Source organism: Prorops nasuta, unplaced genomic scaffold, assembly GCF_024137725.1.
Source record: "Prorops nasuta isolate Cenicafe-Biocafe unplaced genomic scaffold, Cenicafe_Pnas_1.2 PNAS00004, whole genome shotgun sequence".
In the NCBI taxonomy this organism is placed as follows: Eukaryota; Metazoa; Arthropoda; class Insecta; order Hymenoptera; family Bethylidae; genus Prorops; species Prorops nasuta.
Window position 1 is genome coordinate 202,218 of NW_027116801.1, and position 16,761 is coordinate 218,978.

Genomic DNA, 16,761 nt, shown 5'->3' on the forward strand with positions numbered 1-16,761 from the left:
GTCTACAAAAAGTAATACTCCTATATAACAATAGACGATATAATAAAGGATATGTAAAACCTGTGATACACTTTTCATCATAGTTCCTTCCTCATGCAAATTAAACTTGATTTATTTATCACATTAAATTATTAAAATCTTATTACATGTGTATATATCATTAGAAGTAAGACGTCTTTGCCGGAAATAGTGTGCGTAAAAAGAAAAATGTCTTTGCTTATCTTAAAGTATATATAGCTCGGTGAAGTTTGTGTCGCGTGTTTCATAATCACGCTTTAATAATAAAATTCACAAGCAGAGATTGTTTCAGTTTGAACTGTGTCTGTGGTATACAAAGAAAGAGGGTTTTAAATAAACATATGGAGAAATATAGTATAGGTTACAGTTGTAGGTCGAAGCTTGGCGTGATTAAATATAGTGCAAGTGCGCGGGGTGGATTTGCAATAATGTTGAGCAATAGTCTGATATCGTATGTTTACCAAGAGTCTGTATAGCAATATCAAGGATATTTGTCCACATAGCATTGGCAAACTATTTCAAAGAGCCAACCTCTCTAGTGGATTTTGTGGCTATCTTCTAATAATATTATCGACCATCAAACATCTGTGTATCCTTCATCAGCTTTGTATACTTGGAAATTCTCTGCACAATATTTTCAACTTTGGTTAAAAATTGTACTCGCGCGCGCGCTTCAAGATATAATCTAATCCGATACTCCAATTTACCTTGGACTTTCGTACATTCCACTTCCCTGGCAAACGGACGGCTCACCTATTCATTCTTGCAAATTGACAAGCAGAAAAATGTAGCATTCGCGTAACAACTGAAAGCTTGATGAGATTTTGTCAACGTGTTACGCCTATGGAGAAAAGGTTACGGTAGAATAGCCATTTTGTGTTACCTTCACATTTGCATAGTGATGAAACAAACGGTTTTCATTCTTCGTCAATTTCCCTACAAAAAGGTCAATTGACCCGCATAATAATTTTTTATACATCGTCAATTGCTCGCTAATGCTTGCAGTAAAGCTCTGATTGTGCGGAAAAAACTCTTTTCTTTTTAATTTCTTATTAAGCTTTGTGGAATATATTTTTGTGTGAAATATTTCAGTAAATTTTCCTTTTAATTACATTGGTGAAACATTTGGCGCAAGAAAGATTTCAGAGAACGACTGGATATCGGTGTGTTGAAATCCATAGCAGGAAATTTGGCGAGAAGCAACAACTGTTGCTTTCAGCTGCCAGGCCTATTGGATAGACTTTGGCACGTTTTTACTGCAACCAACCGCATCAGCAGCCGCATCACGAAATACACGCCACCATTTCTGATCAAAACAGCCCCTAACATTTCTATACCTCTCGGTGAAATCTCACCCTCGAGATTCTCCCTCCTCGACAAACGTTTGCCACGACGAAACAATAGCTTTCAATTAGACAAACTTAAAATTGCTATTATATATGCTATGTGTGTTTTTAATTGTTCAACATTTATTGGAACATGCGAAGAGAGAATTATAATTACATAGCTCTATTATCATGCAAGAACATTTTTTCTTATTAACGAAACATTTAGATTATTCTTTATTTTCTTGAGACAGTCAGTCAGCCAGTATATCTTAATAAACTATTCTTATATAGATTTTCTCAATTCACATAAATGACGACGAATTTCAAGAAAATTCAGACTTTTAAATCAGGCATTTATTTACTTATATTAGCAATGAATGATTTTCATGTTTGTTTAATATTAGGTGATATTTCTTTGCACGAAGATTACGGATTCGTATAGTTTGATCAAGAGATAATATGGTATTGTTTGGACGGCAATAAATAATTTCGAAAAAAGTTTTGTAAATCTCAATTGATTCGTCGAGGTTATCCCTTTCTTTGTTTGTTTCGGTAGTGCAGGATTCGAATGGAGTATTTGCAGTTTGATAGTGGTGGGATCATGGATTATACATTTAATCTACTACGTGGTGTCTCGGGATCCCTTGATAAGAACTGAAACGTCAGTGAGAACGTTACTCACGGCTCACTTGCCTTACGTATCTAGCTAGCCCTCGAGAAGCACGCGTCACCAGGGAGAAATAATGGTTACTCCTGCAGATTACAAAAGCACGCGCACAGCTGGACTATATAAAGAATTTCTCAGAGAGTCTAGCGTCGAGTTTGGTCACCAGCAAACTAGCAACTCGCAATGGACAGTAAAATTCGTAAAACGTGGAAGCTTTCGAGCATCCAGTCTCTCTCTCTCTCTCTCTCTCTCAGCAGTTTCCATGGACAGGAGAGGTTTTATCAAACTTTACGGAAACAAAGTGTTTTCTCGTTGCTCCAGTTGTGCCAGATCTCCAACCACAAAAACTTTTCACCTGCGAGATACAAGTGAGCCATTTGCATGAAAAAATTTCTGCATCTCCTTCGAGATTCGATTAATGAAATATTGCATTGAAATTAATTGTCAGAGATTCTTGCGGAGATTGAGAGGATGAATTACGAAAGTTTAATTGGAATTAACATTTTTGGTGGCGAATATTCGAGGCTGAGAAGGTCTAATGGGTGTTGAAAGTAAGTCGAGATAAAGACTGCCTCACGTAGCCGGGTGGCACGTACGAAAATACGACTGAAGAGCTTTGCTCTTCGTGGACTTGCAAAGCTCCGTTTCCTCCTCGTTCGATGTCTCGTCTTTGCCATGACGAGAGCCACTTTCTCAGGGTGCTTCCGCGTGTTTAACAATTTTCAAACGACATCTCTACGAGGTCTCGCCCATGCAAGCGCGCACCGATGAGTCCTCGGAAAAAGTACGAGATTCTCCAATCTGAAAAATTTATATAATTAATATTGAAAAGAGCTTAATGCATTATTTAGAATGAGATGCGAAAAGGCGTGTAAGGAGTGGAAAGGGGGGTAAAGAAGAAGAGAAAATGGAAAAAGTGCAGAGAGGAGGGTATAAAACTTGAGAAATAAGAAAAGGAATTGGAAAGTGTTCCATGCACTTTGAATTTAAAGGGTCGCTCGCGTAAAAGGGAGTTCATTACATTTAATTTAATCAGGGATCGTTGTTGGCCCAGCCAAGGATCATTTCGTTAATTTGATGTCCGTCTTGAAACCTGACACGGACTTGCACAGAGAGTTGTACATTCGCCAGATTAAGCAAGTATAACGAGAATTTCGACCTGGCAAATCCTACTACAGCTTATTATATCCACCATTAACGCCAACTTTCTAGCCCTCCAACTATCTACATAATTACTGAGCGATCGTCCAACTCTTGCCCTCTTATCAACTGCATTATTTAAATATTATTGCAGTATTCACCAACTCTGGCTTTATCAACGCTCTTCCAAAAGTCCTTTAGCTCCTTGTTTACGACAAACAGAAATTAGACCATTTTAAAAAAAGCTGATGCTGGACTTTAATGCTCCTTCGGCAAAAAAGATTTAAGGCTTTGAACCAAGGTGGCCCGCACTTTCAACAAAGCTTTCTCCGGAGATGTTATCGCTGTAAAATACGCGACTAATAAATTGATGACGCTGGCATAACCCAATCAGATTAAACTCCAAGTTGTTTTTTTTTTTCTTCTTTTTTTCTCTCCCTCTTTTCTTTCTTTCTTTCAACGAGGTTACGAGCTGACCGAACATGTTCGAGGATAGAATTTGTTGCGAAATTTCCTAGAACAAATCTTTTCCCTCGATCTTAATGGCCAGCTTCGGCTCTCGAGTGGTCTTCCACTTAGTTAAAAATGAACTTGGGTCGCGCGTCAGTTGCAGCTTTCACCCAGCATCGATACAACGATCCTTTCGTCCACTTTGAACTCCCAGGCAGAAATCTTGCATGCAACACCAACAGATTATGACTGTTCGTCTGATAGAAAATCTCATTCCGTTTCGCTCTCCATTCGCAAATCCATCCAAATTATCTCTCTGGGTAAATGGATTAAATAGAACCTCGCCCAGCATTGGTATTTTACCTTGTAGTTTCGATTAAAAGTGGCATGCAAAAGAGTGTATTTCGCCTAGAAAAATAAATGAAAGGATGGATTCTTAATTTTTCGATTTGACACCTTACGTTAGTGAAAAGTTACGTCTTTCATCATTATTTACGAAAAGATAAACACCAGCATAAATATCTGCTAAGCTAAAATACACCTTTGGAGTAATTTCATTTCTGGCCACCAGATGTCACATTGCGGCTGGTAAAAGCCCAGTAATAAGAGTTGATATAATTTACAATTTACGTAAAACTTGTAAGAAAAATAAATATCACTCGCGTCGTTAATTTGTCACTCAGCACTTTTTCGTATTGCGCCTTCTTTTTCTAGGGAAAGAAGTTGTCAAATTGAAGTAACATGAATTTTCCCTCTGAACCACCGGAAATTTAACGGGATTTAACTTCCGTTTTGCAATAGCGAATTGTTAGTCTCACATAGAACTTTCGAGGTACAGTTTTCTGTAGTAAAAAGTGCACAAAGAGTCTGTAGAAAAAGCAACGGGATAAATAGTTGAGAGGTAACAAAATATCGTGTCAATCGAGAAGCCAGTGACGCTAAAACATAACCTAAAACTTGAGTAAGGTTGTAAAAGAGGTTAGGTTGTGGGATGAATAACAGAAGATGGATGTTTTTTAGGTGGCAGAATTGATCACGCCCACCACTACAACAATGCTTATCGCGCATTGGACGAGACACTGGCACTGGAAGAAGCGGTGAGATCGGTAATGGCGGAAGTGGATCTATCGGAGACGCTGCTGGTTGTCACGGCTGACCACTCACACGTATTGACTCTCGGAGGACTGTCCACACGCCGCGGCAATCCCATATTGGGTAAGTCATTTCGAAAACTGCCACTTACTCGGTATTGGATCTCTCTCTCTCTCTCTCTCTCTATTTTCAATAAAATTCACTCCGTTCCTTTTCCGTATGTACTAGTGTTTTTACTAGGTTGGTAGCACTTGGCAGGGCCACTAGCGCTCTCTAGCACCTCCTAAGCACATTCACCAGAGGGCCCCACCGCTGGTCATTTATATTCGATCTCCCATTCGTCCACTTCGTCTTCTTTGGCCCAGTTCTCGCCTCTCTTCCAGCTTAATCGCATTAACTCGGCAACTCTGCAGCCGTCACGCACTCTAATCTCGAATTAAATACGTTAGTTCGTATTCGAGCGGGACAGCTTTACGTCGAGAAAGTCCCCACTCTACTTTACCCCACTGTTCCCCCACTCCTCTGTACCCAACGACGCTCCGTCAGGGCGGAACCATCTTGGATCTTGTCGTACATTCTAATCTCCTTCGTGGTAAGTTACTCGACTACGCAACAAGATTACATTGTACCATAGTAATCCCACCTCGCCTACTTCGAATTTCCCCGCAACCTCCTCTCCCCCCTCAAACTATTCTCTCATTCACTTCCTTTTCCGCTGGCGAATCTTGCGACTGGTAAACTTGGTACACTCGCCGAAAATCCTCCTTTCGGTTCTGTTCTAAACACAATTCCACATTGATGTAGAATTGTTTGCGTTGGTAACAATAACTCTCGAGGTAAGATTATTCGCGGTGTTAGCGAGTGTTAGCGGTCTATTGTGTCAGAGTGAAAAAAGGCCATGTTTCCTTGCCTTTCCGTCCGGGCCTCCGTGTCAAGTGCGTGTTTCCGGCGGACGGTGCTTTTTTTCACCGACTGTACAGAATGAAAAGGTCGCGTAAAGCAGGAAACGCGTGCACCGCAAGAGTCCAGAGCTTTTTATCCCAACGAGTGCGGTTAGCTTGCCCCGAGACCACCGCTATTCGACCTAGAGATCCGTCTATACGCGAGCTTTGCAACGCCAGGTTTCTTTATTGACGCTGAAATCCCTAGATGGACGTAAAGCTAACTTGTTGTGAAATCGGAATGCCTTTCGTTGTGGCTTTCTTCGATTATCCTGGCACTGTCTTTACCGTCCATCGATTTTTCTGCTTTTTCGATCTTCCAACTTTCCTCGTGTTTGTAGGGTATTCGCCCCCCCCCCACTCCTCTCTCTCTCTCTCTCTCTCTCTCTCTCTCTCTCTCTCTCTCAATTTCTAGTGATTTCCACTATTCTCTCCCTTTATTCACGACCGTCTTTGTATTCGCAATCTGTCGTTTGCTGTTCCATACTGGTCCATCCCCTTTAGAACAATCCTTTCATCGTGCAATCGTCCAGCAGTGTTCCCTGGTCAACGTGCTCGTGTCCCCCAGCGAATGCAAAATCCCCGATCCAATAAGAGCCAATCCCAGCCGACTATGTATTTCGCTGTCGAGACTGTGTTTACTAGCCACTCCATTGAGTCTTCTGGAAGAGCTTCGAGTTTAAGGTGAGCCTTAAAGAAGCGAGTCTTGGAATCTTATAAGTTTCACTCTCGTAACTTCTTTCCTTGATTTTCGTTTCTACGGTACACGAGAGAGGCACGGAAAAAAGAAAAGTTTACCACTTGCGCTTCTTGCACGACGTCTCTCTCCCTGACTCATCTTTCACTTTAAGGGCAGCACTGTAGTGCAGGATGACTCAACGCTGTTTGACACTCGAGGAATCGCGCTATTCTGCTATGTACTATACACACACACATATATATATATATATATACCGTCCTAAATCCTTCGTTAAAAATCACCGAATGGTCTGTCTTCGCGTTGAAAATCGCTGAACGTTCCACTTAAAAATTCAGAGTCTAGTGCTGCGCGGGCGATGATCAAATCGAAGCCTCGAATTCTGTTGAGAAAAACACGTCGTCGCATAAAAGCCTTCGCAGGGAATTTCAAGCATCGGAGGAATTCTGAATTTTTTATCAGACCTCGCAAATATTCCCCACGATGGTTTTATCTCGGTGTGTCCGAGGGATAAATTGGTTTTAATATTCGTGGAAAAGAGGAATTAAGGCTATTAGTACCTAAATCTTCTCAAGGATTTTTCTCGACGAGCGAGAGACATAGAGAGAGAGAGAGAGAGAGAGAGGCTTAAAAATTAACGTCGTCGATCCTTTCTACGTGGAATCTATGATTTTTCTAACTGGGCGTGTTATCGTACCTACTACGCCACGGCGCCGTGTTAGTTAAAATCCATAAATCAGGGTTTATTAAAGGTGGGAGTAAGAAAGAGCACCGCATGAATTCAACATTCATCAATTTCCATGAGAGTGAATGCAAATTCTGGCGTTCGAATGTTTCTAAGGAACGTGGCGAGAATACATCGGGGAGACCTTTCTTAGATACCCGCAGAGGCGGCTTTAAGGATCACGTACCGTATTTTATCGAAGCTTAAGTATTGCGTGCATGTGGGATAAATGCTTCGCACACATCATTCAAACGTAATCCTACCAGCGATACGCAGTTCTCTTAATAAATCACGCGGAGCAAATGTAACAAGGCAAGGCACCATAAAATAAATCTACATTATCTTGCCAAAAAGATCGGACACGTTAAAACACGTGCCGTACATAAGTTAAAAATGAATGGCTTAATCAGCCGTTGGCTTGATGCGCGTGACAAAAAGCGGACGATTTCGTCGGCGACTTATCGAGGAGGTTTGGAGGTTCGGAGGGTTGCGAGCCACGTACATATATATGTATATGTACGGACAGTTGTTGGGGGGGGGGGGGGGAAGCGTGCGCGCGTGTGTGTGCCAGTCAGGTTAGGTTAGGTCGGCTTCTAACTGGCAACGCTCAGGGCTTTGAAACACTTGGCACGGCACGGCGTAGCGCGAGGCTTGTTTATTTTGCATCAACTAGACGTAGTCTGAAATTCAAAGTTGTTTAATTGTCACTAATCGTGATCAACGTCAGCACGTGTTGTGCAGCTAGTGACCCTAAGCGCGCGGGTATGCCTACACGAAGGTAATCGGTCTGAAACCTGACAGGAGCACGTAAAATGCATCACATCCGCGTGCGTGATGGGAGCACGGTGGCGGCTCGTAGCGTCAAAAGTGCCAAATAAGATGGCGCGCTACAATTCCCTAGCCAAACACCATGGCCGACTCTCGACGAGGAACCGATCCATCACAAGGAGCACCTCGCGTTTCTGACCACGTGGATAAACCAACGCGTACAAACCTCCATAACATACTTATTTTGGAAATGTACTTAAGAATTTGGAACTTTTGTCAATGTCCCGCTATTTTCGCGATTCTTCGCTAGATTGTATTGAAAGCTCCGATGAATTCTAGCCTCGCTCAACCTGGTCGTAATTACGTTTCGGAGCATTTTTCGCCGCTGCGAGCTATCAAGTTGATATATCCCGCTAGTGTAATTCAGTGGACAAAAATAATTAAAAGAAGGGACGAGGAGTAAAAATCTTTCTAGAAACGACCAATTTCTGGCTTGTGAGCTGAGGCGAGAAGAGAGAGAGGGAAGGAGAAAGGTAGTTTATTTCTTGGCGGGAATTGCAGTGGCCACTTTTGCACCTTGCACACAGCGTCCCTAGTTCCACTTTATCTCAGTGTGGGTGTGCCGCAATTCCAATTGTCGGCTGGGAGACTGTCTGGCCAGTTCGCGCCGTTGCACATCGCATTTCGACTGAATTGCAGACTACGCCAGTTCGGGAAACACGTACTGTTTTGAACAGGCTAACTAAATCGAACGTATTCCTAATGTCCAACTGTTTTTGCAATTCCAATTCTCTGTTTCGTCCTTAAAGCCGTAGGTAGAGGCTGGGAAGCAGGGCAGTGACCTTCCAAATAACTCCTCTCTCTCTCGCGCCTTTTTTTTTTTTTTTTTTTTTTTTTTTTCTTTCTTTGGTAACAAGCTAAAACGTACTGGGGAGAGCTACGACAGGCGTTTCGGGACTCCCGGATGCTGTATGATCTGAATTTTCTTTGAGATCCAAAGGGTTGGACCGCAGCGCGAGAGTCCTGAATGGATTAATCACTATTGTTTCCACTAACAGATGTCGCTTCCAACAATGACTTTGTGCGAAAAGGCTTTGGTTACAAACTCGGGCAAAATCTAAGGACAGAATGAAACACGATGGCATAGAAGTAATCACCTCATAACGAGGCCAGTAATTAAATCCTTCCTCCAATTGTTCAAGATGTAATAACGACTTTCGATTCTTGCCCACGATACTCTTACATAAATCCCTTTTGCGTGGCTCGAAAATTGATTTGCACGGGTCTTATCCCAACGCACCTACTCGCCCCTCCTTTAATTAATTGCTAAATACTCGATGAGGTGTGGGAACAAAGGCGAATCAAGCGTTTGAGGTACGAGAGTTGCGCGAAATGGAAATCATTTCAACAAGATGAATTTAATGTATAGGGTGAGAAGAAAAGTATAGGAGGAAATAAATTGCATGCGGCGAGAGCGTGTTAACATGGAGAAATGCTTCATTTGCCTTTCATCGATAATTCCTAGTCGTCCAGCCGTGGATAAAAGCTGCAGGAATTCACCGGATGCAGATCCAAACTGAGCTCGGCGCGGCGTCTCGGCGATGTCGGCCCGACTTTCAAGTGAAAGAAATATTTAACTCCGTTTTTCCCCCCGCGTCGTCCTATATATATATACTATATATATATGTACGTGCATAGCTATATCGTTGTTTCTTCATTTTCACGTTTAACCTTCATTTTAATAAACTTTACGCATGAGCAACAATTCTTACCGCGGTCCGGTGGATTAGCTTTAAACCTCTGCACGACTATCCTGGTTAAATTTTCACGGTAAAGAAAGATCTCGGTGAAAGTTTCGTGTTCGCAGAACCGTCGGATGACTGAAAAAATATAAAACTGCAAGTGTGTGCGCGTGTCTAAACGCGTCACTGCGACGAGTCGTACGGGTAGAAAGCTGCGCCTTTAATCCAGTCGTATATCCCTAAGCTTTTAATCCTCACCTTGGAGCGTTTTAAGATGAAAATTGCTGCCTCCGTGAAAGAGTATTCCGTAAAAGAGTGTTGAGAGAGAGAGAGAGGCTCTGCAAAAGTCCAGAACAATTCCCTCTTCTTCTTTTCTCTCTCTCTCTCTCTCTCTCGGAACGGTTGCTCCCTATAGAATTGCACGATTAATTACACGTCAGGACGAATTTTATTTGGATATTCTTTTTTAGGTTTAATTGAAGAAGCGAGAGGAAAGTGTACGGCAGACGTAAACTGGGTCGATTCGTTGCAGGATAGCAGAGAGGGAGAGGATGAAAAAGGAGTTGAAAAGCCTGTCGCGAGGTTCCTTGCGCGCGCTCGCTCGCAGTAATTTCCTCTCGCGACTCCTGCACAGTCGATTTATAGGATTTTCGGGGAAGATCAATTACATGGAATCCCCGCTGACGAGATCCACTCCACCGTCTGGAACATCGATGAACATTTAATCCTCGGCTAGAAACTTGTGGCGGAAGAATGGCTGATATCGATCCCTTGGATTTCTCAGCGCGCTCCTCTCTTCTCTTCCACCGATCGAATTATAGAGCGAACGATGCTTGTTCTACTGGCTAGATTAACTGAGACGCTCGTTCTCCATCGATTGGACAAAACGAAGCTTAATTATTATGAACAGCTCCTCCCTGTGAAAGGGTGAATAAATAATGTAGCCGGCTGCGGCTGGGGCGCGGGCTCCGGATGATTTTTGCCTCGTCGTACCCGACGGGCTCTTCTACTCGAGCGGACCTCTTCGTCCGTCAGCTCGATCTTGAGAGGAAACGCGCGAGCGGCAATGTGGCACGGATGGCATGGTTTTCAGCCAGACCTCCAGGGGCCCATTCTCTCCTTAGCGTATACCATATAATTGATCAAACCTTTTACTCCGCTTTTTCTCATCCCCCCAACGCCTGCAGTCATTGCAGACTTTTGCATCGTATATATATATATATATATATACCCTTTCGTTTTAATATCGTTCTGCAAGTTGAACGGATAGGCTTTTTAACAGCTTTTTGCTGTCGTTTTATTGGCAGCTGCGCGAGGGAACGCTTTCTGCATATTCATACAGATGGCCAGCCTATAAAGAAACATCGGTTCCCAAAGGGAATAGGAAAAATGCTCGTGCGTGCGCTGTTATTAGATTTATTTCGCCGCTTACTACTTGATTTATTATTTCTGCCTCGCAGCTTTGGGCTTATCGCACAGCCAGAGTTAAGAAAATGGTGTATTATTTTAGAGTAGAACGTGTATATACATAGTATGTGTGTACATGGCCGGCCGTAGCGCTGCTCCAAATCGGCCATAAACCGGTCTGCGAAAGTGGTGCAGGTGTGATGAGTTGGGGGGAAAAATCCAGTTACGTGCCTATTAGTCGTAGGCATTTTCGCTCGGTCTGTAAAAGCGAATGGTAAGTTTGGCCAATTAAAAGGCGTGAAAATGGATCCTTCGTCTCCCAGTAGTGACTCTAATGCAGGGAATGGCATAAACCACGAAGGACTAACGTGGTCCCATAACCGTGCCAATAAAGCCCACGATGCCCGACTATAAATGTCCTCTACTCCTAAGAATTTACTCCTCGATGCTTCATTTCACTCTTTAACACGTGGACCAGCTGCGAAAACCTACGGTAAATTTTACTTAACAATAATGCCCTCCCCCATTTCCCACCATTATATATATATATATATATATTACATATTTCACCCCAATCACCAACCATGCTTCTCACCCCACGCTAATTATCCCTCTCTTTTTTCACCTTAATTTTCTCACGACCAAATTATCCTTCCCACCAGTCAGTGGTAAAAAGTCTGATTTTCCAGCTTGAAATTAATTCAATTGTTCCAGTAAAAGTGCTCCTCCACTATATACTATTTATGCCCCTCTTTCGTGGCTTTAGTGTTTGAACTCTTGTTGTATAACTGTTGCTGCAGGCAGGCAGCAGCACTCTGCAGGGATCTACGTATATACTGCGTATGTTTCGCGAAGAATACAAAAACAGCACTACAGTCTCTCTCGCGTTGTGGGTGGGATTTCTCTCTTTTCGAGAGGGGCCATCCTCGGTATCAACGTTCATCTCTCTCTCTCTCTCTCTCTCTCTCTCTATACATATACGTTATACATTAGGCGTTGAAAAGAGAGTTGAAGTGTGTGTGTATGTGGGGGGGGAGTCTTATTGGAAATGCAAGACGCAACGACACGAAACGCTTTCTCCTTTTGGAGAAATTGGAATTGTGGCTCGTGCAGAGTTACGAAGATATATCGGCCTGAGCAGATGCAAAAGTATTAAATAGCCAATTCCCTCGTCGTTTCGAATTCAGAATTCATCGATACACTTTTCCCTGCGCTGCAGAGCGTGCACCGCCAGGACTCGCTAGGAGGGAGGAAGAGAAAGGGCGAGGAAGAATGATGCTCTGCATGGGGCACACCTCGAATACCGGGCATATAGCCTATAACTGGATGGATTATCGCATAACCGACTCCTTTGAGGAATTAAGACCTTTCGCGTTCGGAGCCACGATATACATATAGAGGCGCGCGCAGCCCGATTCATTTTACACCCATTCCGTTGGATACAATTAATTCGACGAAATTGAAATAGCTGCGCAGTATAATTGCAATATACATTTATAAATGTTTCATGAGCTGCTTTATACCATAGGCTGACTTTTAAGAAGAAGGATCTGCGGTGAGAGGAGCGCGAGGCGCGCGAACGGAGGTATATATATATATATATATATATATATATAGTAGTACTGGTAATTCCAAGGAGTAGAATAAACGGAAATGCCAGAGCCAGTGACCAATGTCGACCATTGAACCCCCGGCAAAGCAGAAATCACTTTATTTATCGCAAGCTTTTCTCCCATTTAACAGCGAGAAAATCCAGCAGTCGAGCAGAAATAATTTTCGCACTCGTCGTTGATTTTTCGGTGGGAAATATGGTTGGCAGTGCATGCTGCGTGGGAATACAGGTGGAACGTATATGTAAATTCCTATACCTATATGTGTGTGGAAAGAGTACATTGAATTCGACGAGAGACGTTACATACGTTTTTATCGCCTTGGAAAAGCAATGTACGCGTCCATTCGCATTTGCATAACTGATGTTTATACTGATTATATGACATAACGAGTTAAAGCTGGTAAACCCCTTGGTAAATAGGTTATCGTTGGCCTGTTGTTTTTGCCAAAGGCATGAAAACAATCGCAACGGGAACAATGATTAATTAATATCTTACTCGACAAGGGCTAATGGAAAATAATATCATCGGACGAGAGGAACGAGAACGCTCTTTCTGCTCGACTGGCCATAATGAAGCAAATTTCAAATAATAATTGCAAAGTAGCATGTGGAGAGAATTGTAGTTGTGCATGTGGAATTCGAAAAAGGGATATATATATTTATATATATATATATATATATATATATATAGCTATAGTATATAAGAGCTGGTTGGATTTTTCATGTCGTACGTTGGAAAGTCAAATTGAATTTAACGTCGGGTGCTTTAAAATCCGGCTAATTTTTATCGAGGTATAAAATTTTATGTATTCGCGTAAGAACTTGAACTTTGCATTGGCTGAATGGATGCTTCTGAAGATTATCCCGGGAAATGGAAGTTGGCCAGCTCGCAAAACGTTCGACTTATCGGTGCGAGCAGTTTTGAATTTTGCTTGCAGCTCGGTTTTGCTTTGCTGCTGCACTTCTCCCACAGTTTTCTCCCTTCCTATCCTGCGTGACGTCACTTGCTGCTGAACTTTGAGAAAACATGCTAGGGTCCGATGTTACCCAGCTTGATAATAAACATGTCACTGGTCTCTGCTGGGTTTACAATGCCTCTATATATATATATATATATATATATATATATATATATATATATAGAAATGTTACTCTCCCTTGTAAACAAACTGTCTCTCTCTCTTAGTCTCATTTATTTATTCCACACAAGAAATTTTTACCAGTATAATGTTCTCTCTACTGATTCATACATTTAACTTTATATATATATTTACAACACTCGTAATCCAATTATAACTATATTTATAGTTACGTATAGTCGCATGGTGAGCGAAAAAAGAAATGTTGTTATACCGATTGTTCCTTCTTCAAGATACTGCACATGGCCTGCGCGTGTTGTCTAGCTTGTACGATAATATTCTACTCCACAGTAGCTCCATCTTTGCCTCTCTCTCTCTCTTCCCCCCCCCCCCCCCAATTTGCCCCCTTTTCCCCCTGAACCTTCGTCGCGCAACACAACAGCGAAATCACTTTTAAATCGCGGAATAAGATTTTCCATGGGAATTCTCCTGCGACTGGATGCAACGAGAAGAAAAGTGTTGCTCGATGGTATAACGAAAATCGAAGAATCGTCAGAGGGCGAATAAAGTTGTTGGCACATGGACGAGTCGAGAATTTCCATGCATAAGTGAAACGTCCGTCAGGAGTGGAGAAATCGGCAAAGATAAATAATTAAATTGCAATCACGCGACGCGGACGTGGCATTTTTGACAAGCAGGGTATTAAAGCTTTATTTCGTATACATTCTGCATGGCACGTCGATGGCCCACTGGAAATGTTCAAAGGCCTCCGGCTACAAGACACCCACCGACTTATCCTGAAATTCAAACACGTTCACTAAGGATTCCCCGCCTATATACATATATACCTATATATATATACATATAGACGTTCGGTAAAAAATATATATTATAACCATGAAATCCTATCGCCCGCGCAACCTTCGGAAATAACCCGAGACTACTTCGCATCCCAGACTATATATATATTCTACGAATTATCTTGGGCGATCGCGTTCGTTTAAAAATTCTTTTTTCCTATAATCTTGTTTTCTCTCTCTCTCTCTCTCTCTCTCTCTCTCTCTCTTTCTTTCTTCTTCGCGGCAAAAGGAATGTAGAAACCACAAATCCCACGCTTGTATATATGTATATGTAATATATAAACCCTGCCGGAGAATTGCAAGAGAAGAGAGAAACGAAAGGTCTTTATGGGAGACATTCGAAAATTGTTTTTTGCCAAGCTTTCTTCTTTTTTTCTTTCGTGGCCAAAAGCTATATATATACATATAAGAATAAGATATCCCAGGATGGTGGTACGAGCGCGCTACCATCAGACTTCCACTTGTACGAGAGTCGAATAATTTTTCAGAAACGTTGAAATCTTTCTTTTTCTAATCTTTTTCTCTTAACCCTCTGACTCCCTGCCCCCTCCGCACTCTCGTCATTCCCTTACTGCTCAGCTTCTTTTTATTCAAATAAATTCTTTAGCCCAATATCATTATCCGCAGCATTATTATTTTTTCCCTTTCATTTCTTTTAAAAGTTTCGAGATAACGAGGAGGAACTGTTGCATTACGTAGAATGGAACGACGAGAATTTCTAAAAGCCCCGGGGAATCCCCTAGAAATATCTCGATAGCGCGGTTTGCTTGATAAATATTTATTACCGTCCTAGCGAATAAATAATTCATGCTCGTCTTAATTCGTACTTGCTTTTGCATGTTTTCACGCAATAGCAGAGCGTACAATGACGCCAGTTTTACAGGAGGATTCACTTTTCGCGGGGAGGCCTTGGGAGTAAAGCACAATTTGCCAAACATTATCTTCCAATAAAAGTAGAATAGTAAATAGCATATATCACAATCAACAATAATCTGGTTCCGTTTGACAAAAAAGAAATGTATATAACCCACATGTGCATGATTGCCAGAACATATAGGTATGTTTTAAAGAGAATATTTAATTTTCATAGCATTTTTCCATTATTCGTTAAAAAACTGTTCCTCTCTATTAATTTGTCTTCATTAATGATTCTTATATAATTATTTTTCAACAAAATACATTTATTTCAATTAATTTCATTTGTCTTTTTTCTTTTCGAATTATTCTCTTTCTGTAATTCAGGCTTTTTCTGGCAAGCCCAATAACACGTAGCTTACCGGAGTAAAAATGTTGGCGAACCAAATGTGGGGAGATAACAATGTTTTTTCGTGCCAAGCATGGCTCGTTATCCCCACCTCTGGCTGTGCAAATGGAAACCGGAAGCTTCATTGAGAAAGATGGAAAAACTTATTGAATGCTTATTGGACATGCTGACTTGGGTAATATTCAAAAGAATCCAAATACATATTTTTGTCCCACCATTCACCCTCTTATCCCTTGAAAATTCTACAGGAAAAATCTCATCTTCCATCCCCTTCGATCACTCCGATCCCCACGAAGCTTTCCCTAAGAAAAATTTCCATATAAAAAAAAACTATTCCATGCATATAAGACTATTTGGATTTGTGTTTACGAGAAAAACCGGAAGTGGGATGATGTAAAGTTAGGTTGAAAGAGTAGGGTTGAGCGATCCACCAGTAATTTATCAACTGGGACAGCTATGATTTTTTTTTCTTTTTTTTTTAAGACAGTATATATGATGGGTCACGAGTGGCGAACTGGCAGGTTCAAGTTGTTTCGAGAGGTATTCAAGGATAAGGGAGGAATAAGATGGTGGTTACGGTTGTGTGGCAAAGGGCTACGAACGATTGGTCTCAGTTTCCAATCCAGTTGAGGTTTGCTCCATGTACTTTCTCAATAGATTCCCTGTAACTTCTCCGAATGTCTCATTTGCGGTTTTCGAAGTCTCGATGTTACGTAAGTATTGGGATCTTGGATGAACCAGTCTTAAAAATATTTTCTCCCTCCCCCCCCCCCCCCCCTTCTCTATTCGGTTTTTTAATTTAAAATCAGAGCTTTTCTATATATATATATATATATGTACATGGCACTTCCGAAGACTCCTGGTAGATCCAACAGAAACGGTGCATGCTCGTCCCGCTTACGTTCAGCCAGATCACGAAAGCAAATCGTCAGCCGGGACTATCGCGAGCTGCATGAAAGCGAAAACGTCACG

The 16,761-nt window shown here is 41.8% G+C and overlaps 2 protein-coding genes and 1 long non-coding RNA gene across 4 annotated transcripts in view; 2 read left to right on the forward strand and 1 right to left on the reverse strand.

The window, feature by feature from the left end:
- LOC136772678 (alkaline phosphatase-like) overlaps positions 1–16,761 on the forward strand; it is a 143,102-nt gene that overhangs the window by 109,101 nt on the left and 17,240 nt on the right. The window contains exon 8 of the mRNA XM_066725805.1: positions 4,624–4,818. Within this exon, the coding sequence (XP_066581902.1) occupies positions 4,624–4,818 (195 nt within the window). The remainder of the gene's footprint in view (positions 1–4,623; positions 4,819–16,761) is intronic.
- On the reverse strand, positions 1,409–4,713 carry LOC136772686 (uncharacterized). Of its 2 annotated transcripts, none has more exons than XR_010822510.1 (3): positions 4,114–4,713; positions 3,035–4,011; positions 1,409–2,814 (listed from the first exon to the last, which is right to left on the reverse strand). It is a non-coding gene; the product is annotated as an uncharacterized lncRNA (long non-coding RNA). The 2 variants fall into 2 exon arrangements; XR_010822511.1 differs by having other exon boundaries at positions 4,100–4,713.
- Positions 5,214–16,761, forward strand: part of LOC136772685 (coiled-coil domain-containing protein 157-like) — a 29,110-nt gene continuing 17,562 nt past the window's right edge. The window contains exon 1 of the mRNA XM_066725815.1: positions 5,214–5,287. The gene's annotated coding sequence lies outside the window, so the exon portion shown is untranslated. The remainder of the gene's footprint in view (positions 5,288–16,761) is intronic.